Here is a 25,853-nt window from a genome sequence, read left to right as displayed (position 1 = left end):
TACTCCGCTGCGTCTCTGCACAAATCTCTGAGATGGAAAACCACTCTGTCTGGAATACTGAGGCCGTACAGCCGGTTGACAGACTGCGCTCTAAACTCAGATAATCACACAGATAACCCGCTCCCGTAAGACCATCCTTCTTGGATCCGTCGGTAAAACAAACAACATTACCAGAGGGAGGATAGACACCTCCTTCATTCACCAAATTTTTAGTCATAACTCTCGTGGATCTACTAGCACCAAGCGGTGCGTATACTCTACCTGTAGGCCTTTCCAAGTCCGACAATCGTACAACATTACAACAATTTAAAATAATTTTTTCTTGAGTTATTGTCGAAAAACTGTTTAGCAAATTAAAGTGCAATTTATTGATCATTGGAATAGTTTTATTTCACTTATTACCCTAATAACAATCTCTCTATCAAATAGTCAACAAAATAATTTTCATTTCTTTTTTACTTTTAATTGGATAATACTTTTGGAATGGTTTACAAAAAGAACTCTGTGGTGCAAATTGAGCTTAACTTAGATGACTATCTATGATAAAATTGATAACTTATTTTATGTGATTGGTACAATATACTGACTTAAGCATTCGCATCCACCTCTGCATCGGTCTTCTTACGAGCCTTAGCTAGAAGAGCTTGAAGTTCCGATGATCTCGCTGTTTTGTACTGTTAGGAAATAAAGAAAACATTTTTTTAGAACGTTGCCTCTTATTAGTCGTCTATCATACGAAACTACGCACATAAAGACCAGTTACAGTCACGCATTTATAGTCAAGCAATCGTCTTTATAATAAAAAAAAAACTAACCCCGCTAATGTTCCGTTGAATAGTAATCTGTGAAGCCAAGCGTCGACCCTCCTCTGAACCACAATAATCTTCCAATGTGTGCCGTTTCAATGCAAACAATTCGTTACCATTGAGGCCGTGCATTTTCTTAACGACTCTATCGGAAAATCCTTTCGCCTTCAGCCATTGTTCCACTTCGGTTGCAGACGACGATTGCTGAATGAATATTTCGGGAGTTTTTACAATATCCAAAACACGACGTTTTTCCCGGAATAATGTCAGAACGTTTTTCAATTCTTCGTTCACTTCGTCCTGACCGGATACGGATGCAATCGATTTACGGGCTGTGTGGATAAATTTTTAATTAGAAATGATGCTTTCAGTGATCGCTGTTTTAATTCTTTTTTTCATTTTGCATTTTCGGTTACATAGTCAGGGTGGTTAGGATGGAGATATTTATACAGAAGATGTTGGTTACTGGATTATAAAATAGTTTAAATTATCAGTTAAAATTTCATTGAGGGAACAACTCAGAACAGTATTATTGTTTCTGGATTGTTCTGCGATATTTTAAATTTCAGAACAAAAAAAAGCGTTCAAAAAGGCGTCCATTTCGGAATTCAGATTTATATCGTTTACACTCTTATATCGAAATTAAAACTCGTAATAGTCAGATCGGACTGAAACCTGAACCAAAAGGAAAAATTGACAGCTGACCTAAATATACCTGAAATCTGACGATCAATAAACCTTCTGTTAAATCAGGTCAGATTTCAGGTGTATCGGCGATTATCAGTCATATACTTGAAATCTAACCTGATTGACCTGAATTACTCTTGATTTCAGATGCCAGGTAGATTCAAGGCAGGTCAGTTCAGACTCATATATTTTCGCGTCGACTTGAATTTCAGTTTCAGATCAAGGGATACCTCACTAAGTATTAATCGAAATATGACAGAATATGTGAAGGACTTAGCGAGACGAATATGGAATGAAACGTTGCGTGATACGAATATAATTTTGTCAACTAGCGACATTTGCAACACCTGTATGGGAAAAGAACTATCAAGGAAAATTTATTCAATAAGATCTTCAGTCTTAGAGTCTTCTCGTACTCGGACAAATTTTTAGCAAATTTTCTCCCGATTTGGAATATGATGATTTCAAAGTCAATTTAGCTCGGTGAAAGGATATGATTTTAGGCAAGTTTTCATTTTTTTTGTACCCGCCAATTAATACTAGGATATAAGATCACCACCTGATGTAAATGGGCGATGTTAAGAAAACGCAGTAATATTGAAGGTAATTGTGATAGATGTATGGTCGCAACAGCCGCTATTTTGTTGAATTGAAAACTAATTAGGAACCTTGAAAATTCAATGCTGATATAATGAACTGAAAAAAGTGAATTGCTCAAAATACTTTTTCTATCATACGCATACGGTCAAGTGCCCATCAACCAAATTAGATTTAAATTTAAAAAAAAAATACTAAAAAAAAATTAATTTACTAAATTTTAAACAAAATTAATCAAGCAGAAACCATTCACCATCAGTCAATTTAATGATTTTAATGTGAGAATTGTTTTGAAATAAAAGTTCCTTACACATAGTGTTAGACCGCGATGATGGACGAGTTGCTGTCGGTGTAACTGGAACGATAATCGGTGGTGGTGGCGGAGGTGGTACCGGTGGTGGTGGCGCTACCGATATTGGAAGTTGATGCTGTTGAGCAGTTGTGATTATTGTATTTCGATTTTGATTATGTTTGATGAATGTCGATAAACGGGATGCAGATATATTCTCGTCGGAATGAAGTGATTCCATATCACTGCCTATAAGTTTTGTTTTAGCGTTGATTTCATCACGGAACATAATTGCCATGCAATGTTTGATGTAGATTTGGTTTTTTTAGACGTTTTAGTAGATTGAAGAATTTGCGGGGTTAGAAAGTTAGTGAGAAAGTTTTGTTAGTATTTTTCATTATTAATTACGGTTGGGTTATTAACGAGCAAAAAAATAGAATAGAAAAGCATAACACAGAGTAACAAAATAAAACATACCTTTCAAATTATGAATGTAGTTGTGAATATGTTCGAGTGGTGAATTGGAAAGCTTTTTGTTTGCGAAAACATACAAGACGATACACGTAAAACAAAAACTTAAGACGAAACACAAACACATTTAAGGTTAACTTTTTGGATGATCTAAAAATGGGTGCACAGTACTATATAGTCGAAGAGGATGAATTTTCTTTTGGTCTCTAAGCTCGTTTTCACAGCAATCTACTAACTGGACGGGAACGCAGATGTTATCTTGATTCACACAAAGTTATGCAGATGAACAGTTACACCATTCTCTTAATCATTAAAACCCACGTTTTATGAATTGCTTATCTAAAAATCAAAGTCAACTTCTCAACTAAAGAATTTATGCAACATCCCACCCCAGTAGCAAAATCGACTATTATCTGTTATATTATCGGATAATCATTTGTTCGCGAGTACAACGACTAAAATAAACCTCGAAATAAACGATGGCCTTAAATTAACCTGTTCTTATAAATAATATCAAAATGTATGTTGAAATGGATGAAGTGAAAGATTTTGAGTCAGACCAACGCATCGAACAATTTTAGACACAGTAAAAAAAATTTGGAACACATTTTCATACAAAATAGTACTCTATTTGGCAGCTGTCATTAAAAGAACTTTTGCTTGAAGTGCGTTGATCATACACAACCCGATGCTTTGAACAAAAGATGTAATCCTATAATACCCTAAAAGATTAATTCATTAGAAATTAAAAAATTGCTTATCGTAAAAGCGAACTTGTACGTCAACTTTGAGCTCTAGTTTTGGATTCGAAATGAAAAAACTTTTTATTACAATCCTAAAACAAAAAAAAACTCTTCAGGTAGATTTGTAGATCTGTCATTTACTATTAGAAATAATTCACGCCGTAAGTGCGTTAAAATTTAAAATTTAACGTGCGAAAGTTTATCTTACGCATCGCAGCGTTAAATCGCCCTAAACTTATATAAGGAAGCGTTGAAATTTACTTTTCGGTTCATTTTTTAGTCATTCGTTCCGAGATTCGTTTATATCAAATTCAAATTCTGAATTTCTCGTCAATATTTTTAAAAACATTATTTTGTCGAAACAAATAGGAACATTGCTGGGATTGATTTAAAATTACGCCTACAATAGTGGGAAGCCTGCAATCTGCAATATAGTCGTTACTAAAATTGTCACAAGCTCTCTTCACGACATAACATAAAGCGTCTGTCATTAAACAAGTAGATCAAAACGATCATGCAGGGTCTATTTTATGATTTTTTAAAGAAATTCTACAAATTTTTTTCGAAATTCTAGAAACATTTTAGAATTTCAAGAATTTGCATAGAATTTTACTAATAAATTTCTACAGTGAACGACATCTCAAATGTCTCACTGTCATTTTTTTCAGAAACTGTCATTGTGAATTTGCAATGACACAATCAAATTCTCAGAAAAATTTGAGATGTTGTTCACTGTACATTTTCTACGAATTCAACAAAATTCAAAATTTTTAAAAATTCTAGAAAATGTCAGAAATTTTACAAGATTCTGCAATTTTTGGAAATTTTCTTTAAATTTTAACATTTGTTAGAAATTTAGAAATTTAGAAATTTATAGAAATTCTACAAAATTTGAGAAAACGTTTTCTAGAATTTTGGCCCTACGAAATACGAAAAAAACTTACGCCACAATTTCAATTAATTAATTCTTATAATTTGTATCGATTGTAAAAAATATATAAAATACAAAAAACGAAAATTTATTTATTCTAAACGGACACTATACGAAAGAAAAAAAAAGATAATAAATTGCACGCATACGGTCTTACTCAAAAAATTTTAATTTTACTTAATGCTACTAAACGATAAACGAAGTACAAAAAACACATAAAAATTTCAAAAATTCAAAGTCGTAATCAACACTCATCGTTATACTTTAGTACGAAAATAATTAAATTAGAAATTTCAATAAACTCCACACATTTCTTATGTATGAGGGAAAATTATGCTAGAGTGGTATGGTCTACGAATCTGGATAAAAATGTAAGGTCTAAGTGTTCGATTACGATTTTAATGACACATTAAACATAATGATAAATAAACGGAAAGCTAAAAGACAAAATATTTTTTTTTGTTTAAACTACACAACACATCAAAAGCTACAATTTCAATTAAATGACAAAACAAGTACATTTGTGCAGCACACACATAAATTGCTTAAAATCGTTTGCATGTTTGCTTCTAGAAATAGCGAAATTCGCCCTTCTTACCGGTATGTTTGTTACGAATCCAATCAGCCTGAGCATTCGGTGGTAAGTGGGATGATGGTGATGCATTTGTATCGGGTTGATTGGAATAACGATCTGGCGCCGGATCAACCTATTCGTCATAATGAAATCAAATTTGACGGGATCAGACTAACAAGATACGCTTAAAAACAGTCGAACCAAAATACTTACGTGCGACTGACGATTGAAATTATTTTTGTTGTAATTTTGTGCATAAAGTGGATTGTTGAAGACATCGTCGTCCTCGGCATCAGTGTATGCAAATGGTGCCACTATTGTATGCGGAACGTGGGCACATTGACCGCGACTATTTCTTGCCTTCCACCATTTTCGAGTATCATCCAAAATCTGAAAGCAACGCGGAATATCCGTTGATTTTCGGCAAATTGAGGCTAAGTCAAGTGCATTCTTACCTCAAGGTATTCACCGCGAACCACTGTCAATTCTTTATCATTGTTGGCTGTTCTGGGATACGTAACTTGTACTAATTTCCCACCCCTGGCTTGAACGTCACCGATCCACCTCTCATCTGCCGGAGAAAGCTCGTGATTTGCATGGTTTGCATGACTTGCATGATTTGAATTCGGTGCTATCGGAATGGGTACAACGCTATTACTATGGCCAACACGTTCAACACGTTCAACTCGTTCAATTGAATCGACAGATATTTCGCTTCGGGTGCTGAAGTCTCTTACACCAGTTGGACTGCTCGGCGAATTATATTTATCGGGTGGGTGGTGATCATAGTCATAGTCACCGCTGCCATTGAAATGTGGAATATGTGGTTCGATTCTTCGTTTTATCGTTGGCGTTGACGGATGATCGAGTTCATCCATGACAGAGAAATCTGGCGACCATCCATCGAAGAATGTCGGATGATATGCTCCGACATGGCCTTTCCATTCTTCACGTGGAATCGTCCAAGCATCACCGAGAGATTTCCAGAGCTCATGTTCCTTGCTAGTGACACAATTAATCAGTAAGTTTATGGCCTGGTGCGTTAGTAGAGGATTGATGACCCTTGCTGGAATATTGGGATCATAGTACGTGTCATGTGAAGCATCCACAATCAAGGCTAGTGGCGTGAATAAGAAGTGGACCAATTCAGGCGCATTCGGATCGTGAATGTGTGCTTTTAGTTTTGCCAGCAAATTGAACGACAATTTAAATTTGGAAAAGATGTCCACAAATTCTCTTTCATGCGGAGGTTTTGTGCGCATCGTCAGTAGTCCCTCGCCGGGATCCTTCTTTTTCGATTTTCTATTTCGACGACGACGTTCTAATTCTCTGGACGCGGCTGCAGCGTGCTGCAATCGTGCGATAAATTTTTCAATGTCATCGAAACAGTGATTCAGCACGGTAACGTCCCGTTCATATTTTTCACTAGAAGTGGAACTGGTTTCGTCGTTCAGACCGTCGATTTCCGAATCGGTTTCGTGGTAGTTGTAAATGTCTCGTGATTGTTGAGCTGGCTTTGCTGGCGGCGGTGGTGGAAGTGACTCTCGATGCTGCGTAACGATTTTACCACTTCTCAATTGTTTCAAGTCTTCAACTAGATGTACAGCTGATATACTTTGGCACTGTAACGAAATTTCAGTATTTCATCAGTATAATGGTTCATGGTACGAAGGATAGTCTTTGTAAAAATCATACCTGGAAAATATGCATTTCAGATCTTGAACTAGATCCGCCGACAATTATGACTAAGATATTGTTATACATTTCCATCGTACTGTTGCTTGTGAACGCCGTTGGCTCTTGGATTAATGATGCCGGAAACCGTTCAATTATATTCTAAGAAACGAACAAATTTTGATATTTAGAAAAATTTCTTTATAAATCAGACTTTCATCCTACTCACCCCGGTTTCATAGTCCATTATCAGAACCCATTGTCGATCCAAGCACAGCTGCATTTTTTGTGACCAGATTCCAGTGGTTTTTTCCAGCTGAAGCAATCTTCGCATACCATCGGCTGGGTAAACTATGCCTGATTCTTTGTTGACGGTGAATGTGGCCAGATGTTCCAGCAAATAGGTGGGTTTGTCCCCAAGATCGCTTCCCGGCCGATCATCACCACTTCTTGAATCTCTCTCATCTTCAGAATAACCATTCGAACGATAAGCCATTATATTGTTGTTTGTTGTTGAATTGTGGAATTTTTCTTTATTGAGTTACAGGTCAAATGACAAAGTCTATAAGGAAAATAGAAAAAAATTGTTTAAGACAAAGTATGACGAATGAAACTTTCTGGATTTTTTATTTTCAGATCATGTGAATTTTTTATAACCGAATCGTGTGCCCAATTTCTGTGTATTTCTTTATCGCCATTTCAGATACATCGATTCCACAAATATTTTACATGTGTTTTATCGTTTCAAACAAACATACAGTATGGCAAAAAGGTGTACTTTTGTATGCAAACTGATACCGACCAGTAATACAAAAAAAAACACAAAAGAATGTCAGTCCATAAAATACCGAACCAATTTCGATTAGATAAGAAATCAGCGGTTTTTGTTTATTAATTCTCTCTCAAGAAAACAACAAAAAGTTTTACGATTCGAAAAAATTCGGAATCGAACGTTTGCGAATTTATTTTTGAAAATATTGTTTTTTGGTTGGACGTTATGAGACCTTTTTTTATTGTTTTTGGGCGGCGTATAATTTCGGTTTATCGCTCTAATATTAGAACGATAACAGAAAGCTAATCGGTATTTATGGTTAAATACTGTTTTTACAACAGCGTGACGCGGTTGTTAGATAATGTGTGAGTATGACGTGAAGTCCAGCACGTACAATTATATATTGGATTTATGCTTTGAATATCAAAAAACAGAACTAAGGTCTACCGAATTTAATAACTTCTAGACAAGCATGATTTGAGGCAGATTTCCATCGACCACAGAATTTTAAACAAAAAATTGTAAAACAACTAACCTTCACCATGAAGTCACACACTCAAAAGAGACTGATAATTTATTAAAATGTTATGGTAATGTCTGTTTTTGGAAACCGAAACTAGTTTTTCTATTACTTTTTTTTTTGGTGTAGACATCATTCTACCGAGAAAAAAATTATTTAAATGTGAAGATGATGACTTTTATTAGCAAAAGCTAAAAATATACTCTGCAAAACGAGTATATATTTCAATCTACGACACAAACGATGTGTAATAAAGCTCATATATTGATCAATCCCTTGTGACTATTTTCATAATCAAGAAATGTAATATCTTCGAGTTATTACACCCTTATTGATTTATTCAATAGACTGTTACAAAGACTGAATGTTATACTCAATGTAGACTGTATTGGGAAGTATATTGGACTCGATCTAATATTCATTACAAAATAATTTATGCAAATGGCACATTATGAATTGTAAATTTTGTATATTTGTACGAAAAAGAATTTCTTCGCTAACAAAACCGAATACAATTGAAAATTTGCACTCCTATGCCTTAGCTCATTTTAATGTAATGGAGAAAGCAGACGGTGCGTTGTAGCACGCGCAACTTTAATGTTGTTTAAAGTTTTTTTTCCAAAATTATTTTATTTTGAAATCAGACCGAAATTCGGTTTAATTTAATCAAATTCACTTTAATACACGAAATTAAATGAACGATAAATTAATATCGATGTGGATTCACTAATTATACATTAGCCGATCGTGCTGGTTGTTCAAATTAAAAAAACGAAATGCAGCTAATATGCTATGGCAACGAAATTGGACCACATACAATGCAAAACAAAAAACAAAAATTATTAAAAATTACCACTCGTTTTTGTTTCCATCAATTTACTTAATTATAAAAGTGAAGTGCGCGCTTTGTGTGTCTGCATAATTCTCCGCAATTTGATAAAGCATAAATGAATTGAGAGATTATAAACATGAGATGATTAGGTTAAAATTAATAATTATCAACACTGTTGAATAGATAACTTGCAGCCGTTTCGTTATTGATAGATAATTTATCATAATTTCGTATTAACATCACAAGTCAATTTTCATTTGAAATCAAAAAATACGAAAATAAAATTCAAACTGTTTGTTCAGTATGAAGGGCCAGAGTGACAATAAATACAGTTGGTTGCGAGTCTGTATGAATTAGAACAACGCACTTTTGTTTGAAGTACGTTGATAAGAATCTATGAATAAAATAAACAATCAGTGTCTGCTACGCACTTCTACTTTTTTACTTTTTGCAATTTACGACTTTTTACATCAATGAATAAACTTTCAATCGAAGATAGGGATCGTTTAAATTAGAAAGGTGAAATTCGACTTGTTTTTTTTTCAGGAGTTGTTGCGGTTCGTAAATGATTCCGCACAGAATTTGTTTAGCAAACGAAAATCTAGATTTTTTTATATAAGTACTTCATTCCTGGTGCGAGCGAGTGTCTAACAAAAATTCAGAAAATACAACGATGACGGACGAATTGAACTTTTATTCTAATCGCTAGTCCAATCACTAATTTCTTAGTCCAGTCTCTAACATGTAACACTTTCTTGTAGATATTCTAATAGTCCGTTGTCAATTCGCAACGTTAAAAATATCGAATGTCCTATTTTTTGTGGAATCAATTAAAAAAACTCCCGAATCAGAAAACATGTCATGTCGAATTTCACTTTCATTTCCCTGTAATAGTAACATTAAGTCCATGCTTCTATATACTTAGTTTGACAAGTCGGCAGATTATTCTTATTCATCAAAATTAAAATTTAATTGCACGTACGTACTGTATTTTAAGTGAAGCGATGCAAATGTTTATTTTAATATTAAATATATTTTAGTAAATGAAAAAATAAATTGATTTAAACGCGTAGTCCTTGGGGCTATACCACATTATTCCCAACGCAATATCGAACAGAAATATTCCTGTCTGAACCAAATATTGAAAATTTTCACTGTTTGATGTATCAAAGCTTTAAAAAGATTTTTTTTTAGAATACAAATTCTCCCCACAGTTAAACAAATATGTTGGTTCGTTTGATAGAAATGTAATTAATTAACTCATTTAAAAAAATGAAACGAACCCCGACAAAAAATTGTATCCCACAAAGTTTAACTCTACAACCATTCAAACATGACTTTTCCAGATAAATATAAAAAATACAAAATTCTCGTCGTTGTAAGCTGTAAAGCTGTTAAAGCGAACACAATTCGATTGACCTTGTTTAATTCTAATTTTTATGGTGCGCTAAATACACCGTTCAATTTTATTTTCATTTTATATTTCTTTGAATTCGTGTGTATTATATACACAAATGCCCCAAATTAGACATGGACTTTGCCAAATTATAAACATTAGCTGTTGGAAATGTGTTAGTTGACTTGACTGTATCTCGTTGTCATGAATTGAATATACACCAAATAATAATAAAGGTGCACCAAAATTCAGATTTCAATGGAGGAAAATGTAGTCAGATAGTACAGCACCGATAGCGAAAATAAAAGTAAAATAAGTTTTGAACATTACCAAACCATACATTGGGACATTCAATAAATTTTGAAAATGCAACACCTTTCAGAAACGGTTAGTCATTTGTTATCGACAAAAGTAAACAATGACCTGACCTGTGATTAATGTGTTCCTTATAACAGAAAATAATTGTAAAACGAAAGAAGTAATAGATTCTCTCAGCAGAGATGACAGTATTTAAATAGTTTTATTAAACTAAAAGAATTAATTTCATTTTAAAGAGAAATTTTGAAGAACTAACAGCCCTTACCCCACACGTACAGGTAGTATTGAATCTACCAATTCGCTTAATTTCTCAATAACTCTCCGATAGTTTAATCTTCGACTTTCCTGAAAGGACGTCGTCTTATTTTAGTAAGGAAACACTTTTCTGTAGTGAATTTCCATGAAAAGCTTAAAGTGCTCATATATTACTTTCAAATACCTGTTTTGTTACACAAAAAATCATATTTTGGTGACTTTTTTTTGCAAGCGGAAGCTATTTGAATTCCTTTCTATAACTGTAACTTTACACCTGTGAACACAACTAGTTGTAGGTGACAGATGTTCGTACCTACTTGTATTGCAAAAACAAATTTTTGCAAATTTATTCAGTGATCAGTGCAAGTCAGAATTTTGTATGTTTCGACTATTTAAAAAAAAATGTTGATTTGAGTACAATATGCGTTTTTGTCCTAGAAATGAAAAGCCTATTTTATTAGGGTCCAATAGAATTGTCTAGCAGATATATAAATTACATTTAGTTATGGTCAGGTCATATCATTATGTAATAAAGTGGTAAACACGTTGAATACCTACAAATCCACCGTAGTTATACCGACCCACTTTGGCAACATTTAAAGCTCGAAAAAAAAATGGAACAAAAATGACTCATACATAATCAATCCATATTGCGTCGATATTTGAAAAGAGAGAATGAACTTGAGTCCGATAAGTTCAATAATAATATTTCCAATACACTCAACCATACAGGTAACAATACTCCGGCATTTTAAAATTATCAACTCCGATTGACGCTAATTGAATTACAACATTTTCAAATAATATTTTATTTGTACCATGAGGTGCTTATCACTCGATGAGGTTGTGAATGTTGAGAATTATTTTTCGTGGAATTTTGACAGTAACATCACAGTAAAATATTTGGTGGAAGTTTCTTCAAAGAGGCTCAAAGGATTAAAAACAGTTTATAAGAGGATTAACGAATGAATACCAAGCAGCTGATATCACATTTCGATTTCGGATACAAGTTTTAGTAATTATATTTAGATAAGTGAGGCATTTGTTATCGTTTAAATAATAAATTTTATCTTCCAACCGTTCAGTTCTTCGTTACATTTAATCGCCGACAAAATACATAATTGAAGGTACCGTGTTGAAATAATAGATAAGAGTGAGTTATATTTTACATTAAAAGTTTTATATTTTTGGTACTTGATCGGAAACAGATTCAACAGTTATAAAAATCTATTTCGTTTCGTAGAGCACTTTATTTTATCTCGAATTTCCTTTGTATGATTTTATGTTAAAAGGCAATAGCGTTGAAAAAGTAGACCCACCTCATTTAAATTATTTACGCCACACAAAATCATAATGCATTTGCAAACTTAAGATGCCTCTGCGTGCGGCCTCGTCTCATAATTACACATCTATAGCCTAATAAAGTACTTCACATTCCTGTCATAAATAACTATTTTTAAATTCAAAGTTTAAAAAAATTCGTTAAAAAACAGACGTTACTTAGAAGTTACCCTCTAGTACCCTCTCGATATAGAAAATTGATATTTAGTTTCAGGCTTCGACAGAAACAACCAACAAAATTTGTCATAATTTTAAAGAGCGGTCTACATGAAGATCAACGACTATACGTTGTCGTTGGTCGTTACTGTCCAGGGTCACGAAAAATTGAAGGAGAACAATAAGATGACCACATTGGTGAGTTTCTTTTCTAGGTTCCTCTTCCGCCACAAATCAACTAAAAAACGAAAAGCCTATCAGCCCCTGTTACTACTAGTCTCTACTTTCTAATTAAAATACAAAAAAATATTTTCTACAGCCCACGCTGTCCCTCAATCGAAATAAACCTTTAATGAAGGATCTGATCGGATTAAACTGATACCTGGTTTAAGGTCCTTGTGGATTCCCTTTTTTCTTCTTCTTTTTGTGATAACTTTTTGTGGGTACCCTTTCAAAAACCTTCATGTGAAATTGTATGGGGAAGGATCTGATCGAATTCAATAAAGCCTGTTTTAACCTTCATGAGGGTCCATCAATTCATTTATGTAAAATATAGTCCTAAAAATAAAACGACAACTAAAGCAAGTTATTCTACAAAACTGTAAGGACAGTATAACGGTTCTAATAGAGTCAACGGTCATTCAGGTCGGAAATGGCTTCACCAACTTTTGTAGCATGAAATAATACGTTGTCTTCTTCTAGTCGTTTCGACATAATGAGAGGCCTATTAGGTTTACACATCTTTGCGAAAATTGCCAGTAATTTATTTGAAAAAGGTTTTGCTTTGTGGTTTGATTTGATGTTTGAAAATTTCACAATTTGTCTAAACAATGTCACTTGGTAGCAGAAAAATAGATAGAAACGTTCCACCTGTCAATTGCAGTTTTATAGTTCACAGTTATTATCTTTCCGTTTTTATGATTCCAAATCAAACAGCACTACGAATCGTTCCCATTGGGACTTTGAAGCATCTGACATCTTTTCATTTTCACCGTTGAGAACGACTACAATTTGTTTTCTTATATCGGATTATTTAAAATGACTCTGTATCACCTGAATACATGATACAAAATAGCAGCGAACTATTCATGCGGACAGGTATTTGGTACAGGTTTCGCTTTATATAAATAATTTAATTTTAACTGCCTTTTAACATAATTCTAAGTGCACAAAACTTTCAAATGCTAAAAATTTTTGTTTGTTCAACAAAATGCAGTTACATGTTTACAATTTTAACATGCATCAAAAGCAGCAATTTTTTCTCTTCACTCTTCCAGTTTTAAGACCAGACCAACATGGTCGATAATTTATTTATAAAATACATGTAATGCCATATAAAATATGCAATAAAATGAAAATAGCCACCACAATTATAAATAGTGTTATACTGCACGACACACGGATATAGAAATTGTTTTAAAAAACATGTGGATGTATTAGATGATCAACAAATTTCATGCGCAACCACCACTATTGTCATCATCCCAATGCATGTTGTTAACCTTGATACTTAGCATGCAATCGGTTAATTAATGACTTTGGCTAGAGAAGAAAAAAAACACAACCGACTTAAATATAATGCTGTGTGAAAACAATGCGTTTTTTTCAGATGCATACATCTAGCAGAACGTAAACATTTGTTTCGTTGATTTTTACTTTTTATTTTCTACAACATTAACATTGAACTTGGCTTCGCTTCGGAATTAATTGAGCCCACAAAATTCCATTCCAAATTCAATAACATAAAAACTTAATTAACTTGGATTTTTATAGCAGTCTCAAGCTTTTTCATTGTGGATTAGCATTGATCTAAAACAATATTATCGTTGAGTTATTTACGAAGCGAAATGATTTGGTTAGAATATATTACATTTACTGAAATACTGACAGGCTGTGTTATAGATCCTCTAGATTTAACCTGTTAGAGACGGCAAGCATATGACCAGTATTATTATCGGGTCTATTACTTCCACCGATCAAAGTATTTTTAATCGGTTGATTTCAAATCTTGTACTTCAATTTTTTTAACATTCATTTTACTATATAAAAGACCATATTACCCAGCGCTTGTCATTATTTTTGTAGTCGTTATCGATAACAGATGAATAGCCTTATGTGACAGTTGAGTGCTGTCATGAGCAAAACTAAACGCGACTGTCATATCGTAAAGGTAAAGCTGCATAAAAAAAGAAACTATTCTCGATTGAGAGCCTCAAACTCAATAAGCGGTTCCGGCGGTTCCTCGTTTCAACAACGATTTTTATGGTTGTATGAAACTAAAACAAAATATGTTATGCAATAGCCTGCCGCGAGTTTAATATGTTACCGGAGTATCCGGAGTATCCGGAGTATTGAAGTAGATATGAATCTAGGACGCTAACGAGTTATAAGATCATGACTGATTAAGAGAATGGCCCGCTTTTGAAGACCTCAATTTAGCACAGGGTTTTGGTATAATCTCAAAATATTTTAAATTGATTTAAGATCCTGAACTTGTTTTAATATCTTAGTAATGTTGAGGATTCTAATCATAATTGAAGATTTACTGTAGATACACATAGCGAAGTGAAAGAGGCCTAATTTATATTATTCTTTTATCCTCCTGTCAAGTTATAGAGTAACAAGAAAAAACACATTCGAGTTAAGTATCTCTCCAATACCCTCTATCTCTCTCTCTCGCATCGCTATTTGTAGCTACAACTTCCTTTCTGTAGTATGCTAATAGTACTTTATTTCATATGGAGTAGGATCCTCGAGCGACAGCGAGTATTTGATTTGATATTTGATATTTGTATTTGATAAGTGGGGTGTTACAGCCCGACCCGAAGGGGAGGGCTGTATTCCCCACTTGTCAAATAACAACTTGGAACCTCGTAAGTACAATGCTTTACGTGATTAGGCAATGTAAATGAAAATGAAACATGCCGTAACATGTAAAAGATTATACTTTTAATCGATTGAAAATACTTCGATCTAATGTTTGAATGTCCGAAGGCATGCCTTTAAAGAATATATTTAAGAGAAGAAGGCTCTCCAGGAAGTAAATGAATTGCTTTACCTGAATTTTCGTTTCAATTACGACCGACAACTCGAAACTGTTTCATTTTATTGCTAAATCTCAATATGCAGATGAAAACAAAGTATTGTTAATGGTTCATTCGATAATATCTCTCTCAATATACTTTTATAAACACAAAATTTGCTGTGTATGCATGTTAAATGGACCTAAATACGATATAATATATTTAATTAAAAAAACCTTAATCATCATCTGTGGTTTCAGATTTCCAAGTTAAATCGTGTTTAACCGAGACCGAATTATTTTTTTTTAGAAATAAAAAATAAATTGGACAAACAACACGATCGAGCATAATTCCAAAAACCAACGTTTTAACTGTATGCATGTCGAAAATTGTCGAATCAAATAGACTTCATTAATTAATCAAATGCATCACGGTGTCATATTCGATTAATTGATGGATTGGTTAAATGAATATTTGTAGAAGTAATACGTAGACGTTACGTAATCGCATTTTTTTTTTTTTTTGCAACTTTGTAAAACATTCCTCGCCCAGATTATTAATGATCATCGCCTCATATCTAGGTAACAACACAATTATATATTGGCTAATAACGGCTGTTAAACGAAAAAAAAAATCAAAGTTCACAATTTTATAAACATGACAATCATAAAGCTATCTATATATCTTGAGTGTTTTATATTTATGTTCTCTGGGTAAGTAGGTATCAGATCGGAATTTTTATAATAAAATAATTATCGGTGCAAAAATGTATGCTAAGGTAAAAATTATACACATATCTGTGTGTGGTAATAGTAAAATGTGAGTGACTGAATTTTAATATTGAAAAATGACAGATTAATAGGTGGATTGGAATGTTGAATATGTAAATTTTTCTTTAATTTCTTCATTTGTATATGTTCGAATCGGCTCGGGAGATACATATAATAAATAAAAAAGTTTTTTAAATAAATTCTCTGTGTGTGCTGCTATGGGGACGGAATACTAAACAGAAATTTCTTTTTTGATATTTTGTTTGATTATCTCAGCAACATTATATCGGATTATTGGACGCAGATACAAGAGGCGTAATAGCATTTAAACGCTAATGATCAGACCGACAAATTTAAGCTGATTACCATTAAAATGTTAAACGCTTGTCATTTTAAAAAACAAATGTTTCGCTTGTGACTTACCCATAGGACGTTTGATTAGAATTTATCCATTTTTCGGTGAAGTAGATCGGCGAACTCACTAAGCAAAAGTCATCCAGTATTAACTCTCAAACACTTCAATTTACAATATGGATACTGATATCACCAGTTAGTCATCAGACTATGCTAACAGAACAGGAAAAAAAACGTTACCACTTAAAACAAAAAAGAATGTGATTCAACCGTAAACTTTATCGATTCCAAAAATGAGTTCAAACTAAACAGACGTTTTTTCTTGGTTCAATATTCGATTGAAAAATTCTATCGAAAATGCAAAGGAAAAATGGTAATAAAACAATAAGTTCGTTTATGATATTCCACAAAAAAGCCAGCCAAGATAAAAATGTAAAACGTGTCTATTTTTCAAAGTTGGTATGTATCAACTGAACACACTACACAATATTCCGAGAGTCGACGAGTCACTTTAAATGTAACTGAATGAACTGAGAATGGAATGGCCGTTCTCGAGACAAGATAGGTGAGTTTTGTATAGTTCACTTTATTGGTATGGATTCAATGCACACACAGGTACACAAAATATTAATAAAAAGAAAGAAATAAATACGCTGTGTACGCAGAGGTACTGTATTACAACACGACCAGCGAACAAACACGCAACTCAACTGAATGTATGTAAGCGGAAACACCGACTGTGTTGTATACCTAAATCGCAATTTAAAGAAGAAAAAAAAAATCCTAAAACAGTTCTGTTAGATTTTTATGTGAGCAATACATAAAACGTACAGGTGGTTTTTGTCAATGTATTCGAGTTGTTTGGTTACTGTTGCTAACAACACAACAAGAATTTGTTAGAAAATGTTAATTGTGGTTGTGTTGGAGACTTATAGTCAGGTTCATTCCATAAGCTTATCTCGCCGTATTTATGCATGGTTGTTTTAATGTAAACTGAAAACTGTTTTCGCTACTGTGAGATTCCTTATCTCGAATTAGTTGGTGTCAATAAATTTTTATCGACTGGCACATATTAAGCCGCACTATCTGATAAGTTCCAATGGACTGATAGTTTTTAGAATGGAAAGGGTTTTTTCAATTGCTATAACATTGGACGTTAGTGCCTGATTAAATTTCCGAGAACCCATGAATATATCGTCCTTCACCAAGTTGTTTCAGTAGAAATGACTGTTGCTACATTGTAATACACATTGACTCATGTTAAAACTTAAAAAAATATTTTATTCTCTTCCTACATCACAACATCTTTAACTATCCAATTCATCAACAGAATTTCCCTGAATCAAAAACCGGAGATCATTTTTCTTTTTACTGATTTTTGTCTTTTCGCGACGGTTTATCACCCCATCTTCATCCCCATCCATGTCCATCATTCGAAGAATGGTAATCTGAAACGAATCGACGATATTCAGTCAGACTTTGTACAATTGATTTCTTCCAAATAAAAAATGTCACCTGATCGGATTGATCGATGGGAGCGACAGATATGTCCCGTACAGCTCGAAATTTACCACAATTATTCAAATGTTCATTTTCCAATCGAAAGAAATTCCACATGAAACGGCGAAACACTTCCAACGGACTGAGAATCGTCATCATTAATTCACTTTCAATAAATCCAGCCTCAATCAGCGACATGGATAAGGTCCATCCGAAACGTAGGATCAGATCTTCAATTATGGCGAAGTAGTAGATCCACTGCAAATAGATTTTTTTGTATTGATTATCTGATTCACTTCACGAAACTTGATGATTTTGTCATCCAGCCACGTCTCATCGATCAAACAAATTTTGTACGTCTACACTTACCGTTCCCGAGTAAACAATTTCCTCCCTCAAGAATTTATTATCACCAGCTTTCGAATCGAAAAGCCCCCAGTCCATTTTTATGTCCCATGTGTATGCGTAACACGATGAAACAACAGATGCTATTATCCAAAAGTAAAACCACGGATTCTCTGCCGATGACTTAAAGGAATCTGGAAAATAGAATTGATTGATTTGAATTTTCAATTTTCTATCCGGTTAAATCTACGGGTTTTACTTTGGGAAGCCAACGTCAGCGACGAGAATATCACAACGAAGAATGATGTCGAATATTTGGCTGCGTTTGCCAAATGTGGAAATGCTTCTTTAGTATCACGATAGCGTCTCAGACACTGGGCGAATCGAAACCAAGCTGGTAACATTGCCACCATTGGTCTAATAAAATATGATTTGTCTATACACGAATCAACATCCACATTATCATCCGACCAGTACGAATTCTTCGTGTAAAAACAAATGAAATATTGAATGTCTAAAAATGCCGGCACGAGACTGTTTAGCTGATCGGCTACCCAAAAGTCGGCAAAACCAACGTAAAAAAACGGAGCTAAAATAATTCTACCAATCACTCGTATCGTCCAGAATCTGGCTTCGTGGCGCAACGTTTTCGTTGGATTGAACAGAAATATTAGCATCAACGAATATAAGATTAGCGGACTGGCGAATGTAGGTATGCTTAAAGCATCATTGAATAAAAATCCCAACACGCAAACGGTCCAAATGACACCGAAAACTGATGCTAATTCCATCAAGTGTTGTTCTGATAAATGATTTCTGGGATCCATTTCAAATATTAGCACATGATTCACTCCAGACGATCGCCAACCGTAAACATTTACACCCCATAAAAATAGGAACTCAATCAATAACAGAGGTCCTCGAAAGAGTCTTGTAGCTATTCGCCAGTCTTTCGAACTGTGGAAGATGCCGGACAACAGCACGGCTGTGAGAAGTACTATAAATGCACCAGAAAATAATCCCACTTTGAATGTGATCCAAGGACTTTGCTGTTCGCCAAGTGGTGGAACCCTTAATCTTTTCATTGCCTTTTGCCGGTCACCACCTTCTATATCTTGAGTTACCACTAGTTCCGTTTCCTGTATTAACCGATCAATGTCTTTGTTTGTGTAAAAATGCGATTGTTCGACATGTTCGACACGCCATCGTGCCCCGAAGTCTACGCTCAACAATTTATCATGTTTTTTTAATATTTTTCGAAATCCGGTAAAGTTGAGATTTTGATAGTTTTGCAACAGAATCAATCCCAGATAAAATTCACTGAATGCCAGTTTTAGTTCTTGAATCTTTCTAGCCGGGACGTTTTTCTTGTGCAGCAGTTTCGTTCGTCGAGATATTGATTTTTTACTCTGGAAACCGTCTTCTTGAGCTTCACTGAGTTCTGTTCGGAGATTTGCATACTTCCGCGTTGCTTCAGCAAGTTTTTCTGGAATAAAAAAAAAATCACTCGTTTTAGTCAGACGAATTAGTTGGCTCTATCAATTTTATCACCTGAATAAAATGTGTTGATTTTGGCCAATTCCTTATCACTATAGTGGAAAAACTTTTCATCAAATTTTGTAAAATACCGAGTCAGCATTTCAGGATCCACCAGTTCTGCTGATGGAGCTTGTTCTACAGCTGCATAGAGCATAGCTTTCATTTCCTTTAAATAAAATTAAAAAAAGAAAATAAAGTTTCAAAGTAAACATCGTGGGTCTATGAATAAAATTCAAATTGCATTAACTGTTGCACATGTAGAATTTCCATTTCAAAAGACAATAGGTCAATCGAACCACGAATGTTCTATTTTTAACACAACACCCACACCCACACCCATCACCCAAATGGAACAATGTAATAACGCCATGTGATAATGCAAATGAAAGTTGATCAGAGAACGTTTTTCGTTTTTGGCATCAAACCACGAAAACCTATCATCGCTTGATTTATGTATATGTAGTCCGTCAGTTAGTCAGTGTTTTGTTTACAAACAATTTCAGTTCATCCATTCATTAAACACAGTTAATTCACAAAGCGCATGCCCGAAAACGACCGCGGAGAGACTGCGCATTGACGGAAAAGTAAAGAAAAATATATTTTCATTTTCACAGGAAAAACTTGAGGAAAAAACTTTGAAAATTATTTATTTACCCATTGCTAACCAAACTCACCTCGTAATTGATATATTGTTTTCTCCATTCCGGAGTGATATGGGCTGTTAAATGCTCAGCAAATTTCATTCTAATGAAGAATTTTCCACTATTTTCATTCGAGTAATTTGTTGGCAATACTGAGAATGACTGCTATCGACACTAAAACACTTTCTATGTCCGTCTACATTGAGCATCGGTTCAAGCGGGACTGTATATTGACATACCGAAAGGTTGTACTCAGACGAGCATTCAGAATTTTATGGTTTTTCTTCAACGGGGAAATGTTCAAAAAATGGGGAAATTATTCTTCCTCATGCTGATGCGCAAATGGACAAGTGCTAAAATGATATTTATTTCTTATATTTTAAATGAATATGGTATCCCTGTGACTATCCTAACACCTAACTCTTGGATCGTACTCAACTGTCGATTTAGAAAATTCGATTGCTTAGATTTTCATTTTTTTTTAAATTCACCTGGCGTAGGATCAACGAAAAAAAATTCTAGATATAATACCCTGACTTATTTCTATATCTATACCAAAAATTCAATTCTTGTTCAAATGGGCTTAAATTCTTGGGAATGTTGCATGCAATCCTAAAAAGAAAAGTTTTTAAAAATCGCCTCTGAAGTGTTTGTAGTGTGAGGTGGTTATTTGGTCTATAATTTAAGCAAAATTAATTTTTTGATCATAATATTCATGAAGACATCAACATTCAATGATTTTAAACAAAACTATTGTGTGCCTAAATTTTAGGCCAACAATCAAAGTCACACCACAAACACTTCAGAGGCGAATTTCAAAAACTATTCTTCTTCAACAACATTACCAAGGATTTAAGCCTATTTGAACAATAATCGAGACAATAATTGAATAATTGAATGTCTTCGGCATAAATTACTGAATTTTTCTCGTAATTTAGACTATCAGCTCATGCTCAGCATGAAATAGTTATTTACGTATCGAAATCAGGGCGATAAGCCTGAAATAAGGGAGGTACAAAAAGATTTTTTTTCCATTTTTTTTACATTTTCTTGAAGAATTCGGAAAATAAAAGGACCCGTGTTTTTGTCTTTCTTGATTCGAGCAATAGTACCCTCTATAGGGCACTTTATACTTCCCATGTAAATGACGATTACAACAACAATTTGTATGGCGGGTGTGATCGGGTGTGAAAATTTTTTCAACTTCAACCAGTGATAATTTTTCGAATTTTGATTTTTTCGAGAAAAGAAAAAACACGGGTCTCTTTATTTTCCGAGTTCTTCAAGAAAATCAACTAAAAAGTATATGCGGTACCTCCCTTATTGCCTAAAATCAACCGTCCACCACAGATACAACTTTTCATTCCTAAGATTTTCTTGCTCAATTAATTTTTTGACTGGCAACAGATGTTGGAGTTGCTCAGTTGTTGTATTTCTTACTTTCAACGACCAAGAGATGTAAACAGGTTTCGTTCTTTATTATGCCGTGCATTCGACAAGTTTCCAGTTATCTTCATGGCTGTAATTAAAAGACAATTCCTTGCCTAGGTTTCGTTCGCTTGTTTATAGCAGTGTCAGAGTCAGCCGTTGGCTTCACTGCTATCCAAATATGTTTCTTTTATTCATATGTCGTCCATAAAACATTAAGCACAATACCCTCTCTAGCAACCTAACTACACTCATTAAGGTGGCAAAAATGCAACGTAGCCTTTGCGTCAAAACGATGTTTGTTTGCTAGAGAGAGTATTGGTATACTTAATTGTTAGAGAACTGTTGTGTCTGTTGATCTGATGTACAATTTGATGTATCCATTAACCACATAGCAGTGATAGTCTACCAGTAGGAAAAAAAAACTCTTCTGAACATTTTTCACATTTTATTAATGGAATTATTTATTTTAAAATACATTTTTTTTGTTGTTTCTTAAATATGATGTGACAAGTTTTTCTTTGTTTAAATATACATTCACACACATTACAATAAACTAAATGTGCCATATATATTTTAGTGTAAGAACAAAAGAATATTTATTCTCTTATCATAGATTTTAATAATGAAAATAGCTTTGACCATCACATTTTGTGTTCAACCGTCTCGCACAGTATTTTTTGTAAACTTTTATTTCTTATTCGATTTTTTTTGCATTCCCTCTTTTTCGTTTTAATCCTTTCACATTTAATTAATACTCCTTAAAGGATTTTATTTTCCTACAATGATTCTGAATGGGAAAAATTGTTTGAGTTGTTCATTTTAAAGCTTTCTTTCTGTTGTTATAAAAATAGAAACAATAGAAATGGCGATTGTTCATTCGTCTGTTCGAATAAAATTGTTTTCAAAGTTTATTGTTAATTTAACGAATTACAGTAATCCAACAGTTACATGAAGCGAGATGAACTGAAGTAGATTTTTTTTTTAATATAAGCTAACACTTTCATTTTAAATCAGCAATTGGTCGATTATAATAGAGATGAAATGTGTCGATTGTTGTCAATAAATTATAGAAGTTGAAGCGAGCAAATAAAATCAACACAAAAAGAGTAAATATTTACGTCAACCTATTAAAGACGAGTAACACATTCGTTAACTCAAGTTTATATTTATGATGCTTTTATAAGACGTTACAGTTCTTACCATAATACCTTCAATGTTAGCAATCAAAATAAAATGTATCTGGAGGATACACTGCGCTAAAGTAATTATTATTTCTGGCAAACTTTGTAGGATAATAAAGCTAAAATATATATAGCTAGTTAGATGTTTTAAACGTTCTTTTGCGTTTTCATTTTCATCTGTAATATATGGTGTGGTTGCTATTTTATGTGGTTCTTCTGGATGCTTAGCACTTTGAGTTGGTTTTTCATAATTATTTTAATAAAGTATAAACACATAGAACTGTTGACTTTTAGTGGTTTTTGATTTCACTCGTTTTCTCCTCACTATTTTCATTATATTCGTCGGTGTTATCTGTAAATTGAAACCAAATGTAAATTCATTTGTTATTTATAACCACTACTTCTACAATAAGAGATAAGTTCGTGTCACGTTTCAATGTTGTATCATATCATAAGATTCATATGTCAAGATATATGTTAAGGACAATGATGAAGTACAAGATTTTCTTTTTAATACAGGGCTATACTTTAACCGAATGAAATGGTAGATTTGTTAATTACTCCGTTTACTACATTTACTGGGTCGTTTGAATAAAGTGGATATACTTTTCAGTAATGGTTTTAATGATTTGCGTTTTTCTGTTATTTTTGCGATATAAGAATTGCGTCATTAAAATTCCCTTTGTGCATCCCACAACTGAAATACGACCTATTTTGCCATGATTTTTCATTAAGAAATGTCAGTTTTTCCCGAACTATATATCGTGCGGGAAAAAACTTCATTTCTTTACGATTTATAGTGCGGGAAAAGAATTACATGAATTTTTCTATGACTATACGATTGATTAAATTTAATATGGTGAATGTGAAGTGTGTATGTTTTCAAGTAAATTGATGTGTTTTGTCTATTTGAGTTGTCCGATGCACAAAACGTTGTTCGTACCTCGACAGGAAATGGATTTTTTCAGCACACGTGCACACACTGGTGCTGAAAAAATCGTCATTTCCTGTCTTGGTACGAAAAATACTATTGTGTATGAATAGGTGTATGTTAGTGGAAAAAACATCTTAAATGAAAATTGTAAAGTTTTTGGAGTTTCAGAGTGACGTTAGGACTCAGAATTTGAAATATCATTACGACAGGGACTTTTTTCGTGAGAACATTTTCACATATTTCCCATATTTATCCGAATTTTCTTTAAAAAAATTTAAATTTTCTCAAAAATATTTTTTTGGAAAATTAAGAAAAAAATTGGAAATTCTTGGAAAATTTAAGAAACAATGTTTAACCATAATAATCCCTGCATTACGACCGTGCATTTTCAAAACTGACATTCCAACTTCTTTCTATAGGATCTTTAAGTTATCATATCAACATCAGAATATTTCATTTTTAATTGTGAAGGTAAAAAGACCAAATATTAAATCAAAAACAGAATACCAATTTAATCAGTGAAGACAGAATAAAGTGTATACATGTATCGTCAATAATATCATCGTATTAACGAGCGTGGATGGTAATATTTGACCCAATATTACCATCCACAAAAAATTCTGTTAACTACAGTTGAGTAGATTTGGGGCTATCCCATGCAATTTTTTACAACATAAGTGTGCAAATGACACCGTGAATTGCCACGAATTAGTTATGCGTCTTCATAAGTACCGTACGAATTAATAGCTTTTGACGAAGCAATTAACTCATGACTTCGGTTCTTAGAACTACTATTGGAACGCATAAATATTTAGTTTTCAGATTACTGCTGTCGATTTATTTTGCAAATTGAATCCAGTCATTTTCACAACTGCACCGAAAACAACTGGTGTTGGTCTGTTCAACATTCTACGTACCTATCCACTAACAGTGGATGGTAGTCAAATACCATTTTGTTTATTCAATGCAATATAAATGAGTAAACACTTACCCGACTGTGAATTAACTGTATGCCCATTCTCGTTTGTATCATTAATAATCGTTTGAATGTCAGAATCCGAGAAATTCAATTCATCGGGGAATTGAACATGCTTCCTAAGGGATTCGCTTTGTTGTAGTTGCGGTTTAATGTGTTTGCTCGAAGCTGATAAAGGAATAAAAAATCAAAGTCTAAATAGGTGTAAAGTACAAAGGAATTTCGGATTCATCGTGAGGACAATAGAATTTCCGGAATGAGATTTTATTCACACATTTCTGGCGAATATTTGAAATATTATTTCCCATTATGGGTTCAACGGCATTAGAAGAAACTACCGCGGTGATGAAGCTGATGAAACTAAGGTAGAAACATAAGTGTTAAAGAAATAAAAGACGACCACTAAGGCAATAATGTAAAGGTTAAAAAATAGTTATTTATGCCACTGAGTGATAAATGCTTTTTTAGTAGACCGAGCTGGACTTTGTATACTTTGTGTACTTTGTATAAAATATCATTCTTAATCCAACGAAAATTTTTATTTTCGTCACTGAAATGAGGAAATGTAATGTGCTGCCACTATAGTTTGGTAGTGCACTCCAATATTTCAGGCATTTATGATTTCGCCAAGCCAATATTTCACATCTGATTAATTTTTGGGTGAGTAAAGACTCGTTTTCTTGTTCGACGAGATGATGAAAATTATTCCAATGGTTTGCTCTCGCTTAAGGTTTAACTATCGTTTTGTCGTAAATTAATTTTATTTTAAAAATATCTGTTGGTTCTGATCAAAATTC

At 33.5% G+C, this 25,853-nt stretch overlaps 3 protein-coding genes across 4 annotated transcripts in view; all 3 read right to left on the bottom strand.

The window, feature by feature from the left end:
* Window positions 1-359: 359 nt before the first annotated feature.
* LOC119080958 (epidermal growth factor receptor kinase substrate 8-like) lies at window positions 360-17,245 on the bottom strand. Of its 2 annotated transcripts, XM_037189587.1 has the most exons (9): window positions 16,579-17,245; window positions 7,002-7,334; window positions 6,794-6,934; window positions 5,554-6,720; window positions 5,312-5,488; window positions 5,123-5,231; window positions 2,401-2,628; window positions 816-1,138; window positions 365-674 (listed from the first exon to the last, which is right to left on the bottom strand). In XM_037189587.1, exons 2-9 carry the CDS (start codon window positions 7,266-7,268, stop codon window positions 588-590), a joined length of 2,499 nt encoding a protein of 832 aa, XP_037045482.1. In that variant the 5' UTR covers window positions 7,269-7,334; window positions 16,579-17,245; the 3' UTR covers window positions 365-587. The 2 variants fall into 2 exon arrangements, with proteins under 2 accessions (XP_037045483.1, XP_037045482.1); XM_037189588.1 differs by lacking the exon at window positions 2,401-2,628 and having other exon boundaries at window positions 360-674.
* Window positions 17,246-17,764: 519 nt separating this feature from the next.
* LOC119080957 (xenotropic and polytropic retrovirus receptor 1 homolog) lies at window positions 17,765-20,777 on the bottom strand. Its single transcript, XM_037189586.1, has 6 exons — window positions 20,568-20,777; window positions 19,906-20,059; window positions 18,614-19,840; window positions 18,379-18,548; window positions 18,025-18,267; window positions 17,765-17,957 (listed from the first exon to the last, which is right to left on the bottom strand). The coding sequence occupies exons 1-6, from the start codon at window positions 20,634-20,636 to the stop codon at window positions 17,817-17,819; spliced, it is 2,004 nt and encodes a 667-aa protein (XP_037045481.1). The 5' UTR covers window positions 20,637-20,777; the 3' UTR covers window positions 17,765-17,816.
* A 1,524-nt stretch (window positions 20,778-22,301) lies between these two features.
* LOC119080955 overlaps window positions 22,302-25,853 on the bottom strand; it is a 28,057-nt gene continuing 24,505 nt past the window's right edge. Inside the window, exons 8-9 of the mRNA XM_037189585.1 lie at window positions 25,072-25,224; window positions 22,302-23,498 (exon numbers count right to left, since the gene is read on the bottom strand). Of these exons, the coding sequence (XP_037045480.1) occupies window positions 23,437-23,498; window positions 25,072-25,224 (215 nt within the window). The 3' untranslated portion in view covers window positions 22,302-23,436. The remainder of the gene's footprint in view (window positions 23,499-25,071; window positions 25,225-25,853) is intronic.

The sequence above is a fragment of the Bradysia coprophila genome, unplaced genomic scaffold (assembly GCF_014529535.1).
Source record: "Bradysia coprophila strain Holo2 unplaced genomic scaffold, BU_Bcop_v1 contig_350, whole genome shotgun sequence".
In the NCBI taxonomy this organism is placed as follows: Eukaryota; Metazoa; Arthropoda; class Insecta; order Diptera; family Sciaridae; genus Bradysia; species Bradysia coprophila.
Note: the sequence above shows the minus strand (reverse complement) of the source record. Positions and strands in the feature narration are given on the sequence as shown.